This window comes from Gymnodraco acuticeps, unplaced genomic scaffold (genome assembly GCF_902827175.1).
Source record: "Gymnodraco acuticeps unplaced genomic scaffold, fGymAcu1.1, whole genome shotgun sequence".
NCBI classification, from domain to species: Eukaryota; Metazoa; Chordata; class Actinopteri; order Perciformes; family Bathydraconidae; genus Gymnodraco; species Gymnodraco acuticeps.
In genome coordinates, this window is record NW_022989949.1 from 811,531 (window position 1) to 820,507 (window position 8,977).

An 8,977-nucleotide genomic window follows, 5' to 3' on the forward strand; every position below is an offset into this window, starting at 1 on the left:
AATAAATAAATAAGTGGTCCGAAAAAGGTTCATGACAAAAAAAATACACAGCCTTCCTCAGGCAGTGTGTTTGTACCGGGGACAGGAGACCCCCCCTTGATGAGAGACTGTAAGAAGTGATCGGGGAATCCCTCCGGAGTGGATCATGACGACTGGATCTGAATTATGTTTTTATATTTGGTGGTTTGTGTCCCAGCTGTCGATCAGCTGTGCGCAGCGTCTCCACTGCAGCAACTCTATATCCACCAGTTAAAGGAAATACAACTAATGTGTTGTGTTATATTAGCTGTACAATTTACCACATATGGTGTTCTTAGTTTCCATACCTCCTGTGTTTTATGAGCGACTTATCAAGTCTTAGCAAACGGCATAAAACATGATTAAACATGGTAGTATATAAAACCATGCTCGTATCTACAACCTATAGAAATGCAAAACCGCATCATTTATGAGAAAACATTTCATAACATTAACACAACATATTCCAGGTGGTTTTAAATAACATATCCGTATTTATTTATTTCTCCAAGTTATGTTTTTGTGTGCACTGAGGAGTCTCAAACAGGCGTTTGTTTAATCATTTTAAGATTGGCTTTAATCAATGTTTGAAAATGAATTCTTCATATATGATAAATGAGAGGTAACATTTTGTTTATATTATTTCCACATATGTCTCTCCATTCTTCCTTCTGCCAACGGTGTCGCAGTTTCTCGTCTCTCCCGTTGTTGTGCTTAGTGCGTACGCATGGGTTAGAGTTTGCGTGGAGGACCGCACGTTTTCCCGTCAAGTTAGTATTTTATAAATCGCAAACATTGCGTAGAAACTGGCTTACGCCATTTTTTGAGCGTATATCCCTTTATAAATGAGGCCCCTGGTCTAATGTGGTCAGGATGCGAAAAAAGCACTGAAATCTCCCTTGTTTGTATTTTCACAAATAGAATAAAGGTTTCACAAATCTCAAACTGGGTTATAAAGAATCTTTAGACCCTCTGGGATAATCCAGTCCAAATAAATAGGCTTTGCAGCGATTTAAGAGGTTCAAACACGGAGGATTGTTCGCTCAGCGCTGTAAATTAAATGTCCCTTAACTTTCCCCTTAACTGCCGAATCGGATGCTCTGAATCGGAAGCCAACTTCAGCGTCGTGCTTTGAGCAGCCAAAATATAATTTAAAAGAACTTCAATGTATTCTCACATCTGACACACCTCTGTATCAAAGAGTTGTATGACAAACTCCATCAAAATGATCCACAGTTTAACAGTAGCTACTTGTGTAATGTAGCACAGAGAAGGCACTACTACAAATGTACCTCGGAAATTAAATATGTTCATAAATATGAGACCAAGCTGTGTTAATACAAATAAAGTACAATGTGGGGTTTGTATAAACGAAGTTTATGTGTGTTATTGTTGCATGTACGTTAACCTATAACACAAACTATAACACACTGCAGTTAGGGGGGTCCAACTACTGTTAAAGTCATGTTTACATTTTAATCCTGTACAAAGTTGATCCAAAATGACGGCACTGGGACCATGCGGAACCAAGCCCAGCAACCAGCCAACGGGGAACGAGTGACGACGTGCTAACGAGTTAGCAGGGTAGCTATCGCTATCAAGTGTGTGCGCGGTGGGGCTGATTTATACAATATAGAATAATATTTCACAGTGTATTCCATTTTAATTTAGAGAAGCCACCCGGGTTATTTAATTATGCCGAGCAAAAAGAAGAAATACAACGCCAGATTCCCTCCGGTGAGTTTAAACTTCGCTGAACCGGTGTTGAGAGTAGGCAGCGTTAGCATACTGTGTGATGGAAAGCTAACTTGTCTAGCAAGCTTGACCGGGGTTTGGCCTGTCTGCTTACCTAAATAGCTAACAAGCGCAAACCTTTACAACTCAAATGTAAGTTGTATTAGTGCCATTATTAAAACGGAATTGCTTTTATGATTGGTTGTCCCATTTACTTTGCGTCCCAGTGATACCTATGGTACAGTTTAGGCGTGCAACGCAAGTTAGCTAGCGAGTCCAGCAGTTAGCGTTGTTTTTAGCATGCCAAGCTAAGTGAGACTTAACGTTATACATCTTGGCAAATCTGTTGTTTGTGAGTGTTTTGATAGCACACACATTAAAATACAGGACAGTGATGAAAAGGGCTAAACATGCATGCAATGAAAGTCCTCGTATCAGGGAACCGAACATGTGTTGTACCGTTAATGTGTATGAGAAATAAGTTACCCTAGTTAACAAGCATTGTTCATACATTTAAAAAAATCTTTAAAAGTTTATTTTTCATTATTTCCAAATGTGTGTCAATGCATTGACTCACTATACACACATGTGTAATACTTACCCTTTTTGTCCTTACAGGCAAGGATAAAGAAGATTATGCAGACTGATGAAGAAATAGGCAAAGTGGCTGCAGCAGTACCTGTTATTATCTGTATCCTTCCTGACAAAAAGCTTCACTGTGCATGTTCCAAGTATCAATCATCAGTATTTGTTTTGAATCCACAAAAGTATGTTTGATTTTATTAAGTTGTGTACATGGCATTTAGGTCATTAAACTAATGATCTGACTGGAAGTTTAAACATTAACTTTGTTAACAAATCAAACAGAAAATGATTAAACTATTTAGTTAGTTATTGATAAAGTCAGCAAACCTGTTGCATATACATTTCCTTATCTAAGATGTCAGCGAGAGCCCTGGAGCTTTTTTTGGAATCATTGCTTACAAAGGCCTGTCAAGTCACCCAGTCTAGGAATGCAAAGACGATGACAACATCGCATCTGTAAGTTTGTGTGTTTGTGTGTCTTGATAAATTACCTGGTCTAGATTGCACTGTGTTGGAGTTGGACTTGTTTGGGAGTCGTCCTCTGCTCAGTTCATTCTGACTGACATACCACAGATGTAATTTGATGGTACGACTCTTTACTCAAAGCAGAATGCATGCGAGTCTGTGGAGAAAGCAGTGTGCTGACTTGGACGTTGTGTTTCCACAGAAAGCAGTGTATCGAGCTGGAGCAACAGTTTGATTTCTTGAAAGACCTGGTGGCAACTGTGCCAGACATGCAGGGCGAGGGGGAGGAGAACCACACCGAGGGGGGTGGAGAAAAAGTCCCACGCAGGTATGTGTCTCTTTCTCACGCTCGCATACACACACTGACAAGCTTGTATGGCATGATAACTAAAAGGAATAGAACAATAATAGCTTTGTCTGTCGTGCAGATGAAGTTGATTCATTAATCTGGTATACCACATGATTTTTCACTCATTAATTTCTGATAAGTCATGCACACACATTTTAACTCCTTATATGGAAACAAGTAGAGTTACCTTTTGCCTTTCGAGCTCCAGCTGCTGCTTTAAATTGACTAAGGCCAAATGTTTGTTATCTTAACGATTTTCCCTTATCTCCATTCCGTTTGTGATTTAGATAGATTATTTACAAAAAAGTAAAGTAGATTCAAACAACAAGAGAAGAAAACTAATTATTGAGGATTGTAGAAGGAAGAAAGCATTATTGATTGTCAAATCAAACACTTGATCTGCTAAATAGAAGCGGAGGGCTTGGCAGAGAATCGCACATAAATTAAGTGAAAACCCCAAAGAGTGTTGCTGATTCAATTGTGATTCAATTAAAATGAGTTGTAAACTTATTTTAAACATCGTCTCTAAGCTGTGGAGCATGTTTTGAATATAAATAACTGAAAGTAATGTTTTCTAGCTGTGTTGGAAAGACATCAGAATTGTTGTTTTTTTCCGAATAATCCACATGTTCTTTTTTGTCTTCTCCCAAAGGGGTAGAAAACCCGGGTCTGGCCGCAAGAATGGGGGGGCTGGCTCCAAAGGAAAGGACAAGAAGTTGTCTGGCACAGAGTCAGAGCAGGAGGTGGGGATTTATTTGCATGCAGAGAACAAAAGCTATCCTCAAGTTGTATCATCCGGAACATGCAATTGGACATTATGAGCACAGAAAAATACTTTATTTCCAAGCCTATAAATGATATTTCGTACAGTTGCAGTGATGTGTGTGTGAGGTAAGAAGTCTCACTGGTGTGTTTTTTGTGATAAAACAGGATGACTCGGAAGAAAGCGAGACGGACGGGGACGAGGAGGACGGCTCTCAGTCAAGCACAAACCTGCAGGCTGCATCCAGGTTCCACAGGTATGGACCCATCACATATAAATCAATACAATCACAGTAACTGTAGCACAACAACTAAGGTTATCAAAGCAGTCAGAAATGTAGGTAACAGAACAATATCAGTCAGAATTTAGCTAAGATTAGCCACACTGTATCTGAAAAAGTTTGTTTAATTGAGCAATGGTATGTATCATATCTTTACTTATCATTTTAATACAAAAGATGTGTTTTTTCTTCTTTCAACATTGAAACTTTAACAACAGATGAATGAGCTGTTTGGTTTCATTATGTCCACTGTAAGTCCAATGCTCCTATTGTAAATTATAAAAAAATGATGTTCAGATATCCGGTGGCGCTGTTTTTCCTCTAGAAACAGCTCTTGCTAATTCTACATTACTTTCGTATTTTAAGCAGGTTTTTTGAATATTTTATATTTGCATTGTATACGTTTCCATATAAAGTGTACACACAAAAAAAGATGTGGCTAGACACTATGGAAATGAATGAGCTTCTCATCACCGGGACAATTGCAATGTAGAAAAGAAGGTCCATGGAAATAATATTGGAAGTGACATTTAAATCTATTGCCCACATTTATCAGACTTGTTGGAATAAAATATGTTGATTTATTTTTGTTTACTGACTCATTGGAGTATCAGAATCACAAAACCATCATCCGTCCCACAGCAGGTACATTTACAACAGCAGAGATACAGTGCAGATAAAAAGATAACAATTATTAGTGTAGATATATATTTAAAAAGACGCAAACAAAGGCTCATAAAATAAAACACACACATCCCCAGTAAAATATTAGTAGCAGCCTTAAATATGTACCATGTGTTAAATATGCACTACATGCTGTAAATAACTAGTTAGTCTAAATTGTATTTGATTGACTCGTCTTCCCTCCCCCCCCCCGCAGCCCAACAGCAGCCCCCCAGGACACGCCCCTACCGGGCAGCATGGCACCCGCACAGTCGGAGGGCACAGTGGCCTTCGCCCCCCACCCCTCCATGATCAGCGTCGTACCACCTCCCCCCGCCCCGGAGCCGCACAAAAACGAGGAGGATGACGACGACGACGACGACGAAGACTATGACTCTTAGCTCCCCTCCTTCTCCTCCACCACCACTACTACTCGCACACACAAACACACACACACACTCTTTCTACGTTATTTTCAGATTTCTTAAGTTGTCCTCGCGGCTGCTCCAACTGAGGAGGGAAAGACTCTTCGTCGCTCACAGCAAATCCCTCGGCTGTAAAAAAGACAAAGTCGCAGGAGACGGAAAACTGGCTGTATATTATGTGTTTTAATTTCTTTTTTTTCCTTTTTTTTAATGCAGTTTTATTTTATTGTAGAAGAGAATCCGACGAGGTTGTTTTTTAACATTGACTGATTTAAAGAAATGGCAGTCGTCACTGTTTTTGCCATGGGCCCCCGCGGACAGGATAGGTGTGGTTTGTGTTGCTTTGTAGCTTTTTCATTTGGCACTTTTTTTCTTTTTCCTCAATTCCCAGTAGTAGACATTATGATGTGGACAAGTCACTCAAGATCAGCCCCCCCAAAACAACTTCTATCAGCAGCAGTCAAGGCCTTAAGAGACAAGTTCAGGGGCAGCAGTTTCCAAAGTGTTAGGAAGGTGATGCACACTGGACAAAGGGAACGGAGGTCATTGTCTCACCCATAAAGTGTTATATTACCACGTTATCAATTGGCTATGAGTGACTGCTGTTAATGTGAGCCCTACTTCCAGGCTTTATCACATCTCACTAGTCAGTCCGATTGTCGGGCTGCAACGTAAACAAGGAAGCAGGTGTATTTTTACGATAGGTTAGCTAACCACAGCCTTTTTCAATCAGTTTCTATTTTTAATTCAGGTTTTATCAAGTAAACAGCCAACCATATCAGCAGGGTCATTTTCTTTTTCCACGCAGTCCTAGCTTAGTGCTATAATATATTATTTTATAGCACCATTTAATTCCCCCGGATCGCCCATCAGAAGTACACTGTGACTCTTGGACCATAACTTTGTTTTTAAAGTTGTTTGTCTCCTTTGTCCACTCTCATTTCTATTCTGGCCACCCTCCTATTTTTGGAATTATTTTCAACATTTTGTTCCCCCCACCTCGTTTTTAAATGTATCCATTGAAAAACACAAAGATGGGGCTCCCAGTTATGTGTCAGTCTCAGTATGAAATGTTTCTGAATAGACATTTGAAGTTGACACTGTATTGTAAACTTTTAACATTCTTTTTATTTTGTATGGGTAAAAAATAAAGTTCATATTTCAATTTAAGAAAAAGAAGCCACGCTTGTTTGGGGTTTGTTGTGTTTTCCATATCGGAGATGAAAAGCCTTCCACATCAAGCAAATCTGTGACGGCATTCATCTTTAGACAGTTCTTTATTCACTGGAAGGGCAAAACATGACTCCCGCGGCATCTTAAAGCTAAATATTTCAAAGTGCTAATTTTTCCATTTCATAGGCATGGAAAGGCAGTTGCACTTTTTGAGTTCTTTATTTTGAAAGTTTCCCATGGATTCATATCATGTTTATTTACTGGCAGTGCCTGAACCTGAAAGACCAGCGCTGCGTTTTATCCTCCACACAGCAGCCTCCTCTGGTATTTAAATCAGATAAGTACAAGACGGTACAGGTTTGTGGAACGTTGTTCACAGAGAGGCGATTGTCACTGTCATGGACACACTTTAAAATGTCCGGCACACTTAGCCCACAGTGTGTCCCGCCCCTTTCCTCTTCCTGCTGCCTTCTTTATTTTTTCAAACAGTCCATTCTGTCGTGTAAATGCACCCCCCCCCTCTCTAGCTCAAGCAACCCGGGGCCGCAAAAACAACTGCATCCTTCCTGCTCAAGCGTTGACTCAGCGGACTGCGAGGTGTGTGTGTGTGTGTGTGTGTGTGTGTGTGTGTGTGTGTGTGTGTGTGTGTGTGTGTGTGTGTGTGTGTGTGTGTGTGTGTGTGTGTGTGTGTGTGTGTGTGTGTGTGTGTGTGTGTGTGTGTGTGTGTGTGTGTGTGTGTGTGTGTGTGTGTGTGTGTGTGTGTGTGTGTGTGTGTGGGTGTGTGTGTGTGTGTGTGTGTGTGTGTGTGTGTGTGTGTGTGTGTGTGTGTGTGTGTGTGTGTGTGTGTGTGTGTGTGTGTGTGTGTGTGTGTGTGTGTGTGTGTGTGTGTGTGTGTGGTTGACTTTAGGAGGTTGGTGTCCAAACAAACGGCAGCCATGGGGCAAGGAAGGAGGGAGGGTAAGTGGGGGGGGGGGCATCAAAGGGGCGAACAGAAGGAAGTACACTGTTTCCACACGGCTGCCGTGGGGGCCAATGGCCCTCTGATTCCCAGCCACTCCTAGCTTTGGAAACCTGGGAAAATGTGGCAAAATGTTGGTTCTCTGACCTTTTCCAAGAATAAAAGTCTTCAGTTGTGTGTCTACAAAACATAAAATGCATTCCGTGGCTAAGCCAAACTGTGGTCTTAATCAGAATGCACTCTGGGAACTAACTCATTAATACAATTTGTGCTATAGGCTATTTTTATATAAAGCAGTATTTCCCTGCTTCAATGTGTTTGGTGGGATATTCTGACATACAGGGGTGGAAGAAGTACTCAGATTAGTTACTTAAGCAAAAGTAGATAGTTACAAGTTAAGGTCCTGCATTCCAAATATTAATTAGGTAAACATACAAATGTATAGGTGTCAAAAGTACCACGAGTAAAAGGTACCCCTTATGCATAATGGCCCATTTCAGAATCGTATATATATTCAGTTACTGGGTTACTATTATGTTTATTTATGTGTTTAGATTTTGTATATGCTAATAATCTAAACCTAAGCTAATAAATCTGTCAAATAAATGTAAAAAGTACAATATTGTCTTTTAAAATGTAGTATGGAGTAGAAGTACAAAGTAGCATAAACTGAGAATACTCGCATAAGTACCTCAAAATTGTACTTAAGTACAGTACTTGAGTAAATTAACTTTTTGACTCTCCATCATTGGACATACATTATCATACATTCCAAAAACACAGGTAGTAAGCCATGGCATACATTATTTTTACGGCACATTTCCTATTGTACACATGGGAAAACTCCAAGCACATTCAAATCAAAAAAGGAACACACAGGAAAGAGCATGAATAAACGACAGAGCGTCTCTTGCTATGGAATCACACTGACCACATGCCTGGGAGTGTTGGTGCAGGAACACCTAGTCCCCAACAACGGTACCACTCCCTCCTGTTGGAGAATGCTTGTTAAATACCTCAGTAGCTAACTGATTTTTTTTGTTTGACTTAGCCTTAAAAATAAATAATGTTTTTAAGATTTGCATCTGCAGTAGAAATCCTGAGATAGCTGTGGAAATACATATAAACACTAGCATAGCCTGTTGACCTAGCATGTTTCTGTTTACTTCAGGTGCAATGTGCAATACCTGGTCACATGCTCTTAATAAATAGGGGCAACATTTCTCCTACTGGATCCATAAGATCTAAAAGTACATATATCACTTAAAACATAAAAAAGCCAACATCTAACTAACAACATAGGGCAAGAATTGGATTTTGGATTTAATCCATGATGAGCTTTACTTCCTTCCTCTCTGCAACACAATACATACTGCTACTTTTTCCCATTCTGTTGATAGTGTTCATTTGTTAGTGTTTAAACAAAAATCTATCTTACAAAGATATCTTACATGTTGCTATACTTCAAGAATGTCTAGGCTGTAATAAAGCCCATTTCCACCCAAAAAGAGAGAAATGAACATTAACATTATGCATGTTGTAAATAACTAAATAACATAGCATC

At 39.8% G+C, this 8,977-nt stretch overlaps 1 protein-coding gene across 1 annotated transcript; it reads left to right on the plus strand.

Moving 5' to 3' along the window:
• Positions 1 to 1,524: 1,524 nt before the first annotated feature.
• On the plus strand, positions 1,525 to 6,461 carry drap1 (DR1-associated protein 1 (negative cofactor 2 alpha)). Its single transcript, XM_034210519.1, has 7 exons — positions 1,525 to 1,755; positions 2,371 to 2,443; positions 2,700 to 2,793; positions 3,005 to 3,130; positions 3,804 to 3,894; positions 4,082 to 4,170; positions 5,075 to 6,461. The coding sequence occupies exons 1-7, from the start codon at positions 1,714 to 1,716 to the stop codon at positions 5,256 to 5,258; spliced, it is 699 nt and encodes a 232-aa protein (XP_034066410.1). The 5' UTR covers positions 1,525 to 1,713; the 3' UTR covers positions 5,259 to 6,461.
• Positions 6,462 to 8,977: the final 2,516 nt, after the last annotated feature.

Coding starts and splice junctions, on each gene's coding strand:
- drap1 (XM_034210519.1), top strand. CDS start 1,714: ATGCCGAGCAAAAAGAAGAAATACAACGCCAGATTCCCTCCG. Junction 1,756..2,370: donor ACAACGCCAGATTCCCTCCG/GTGAGTTTAAAC, acceptor TTGTCCTTACAG/GCAAGGATAAAGAAGATTAT. Junction 2,794..3,004: donor ACGATGACAACATCGCATCT/GTAAGTTTGTGT, acceptor GTGTTTCCACAG/AAAGCAGTGTATCGAGCTGG.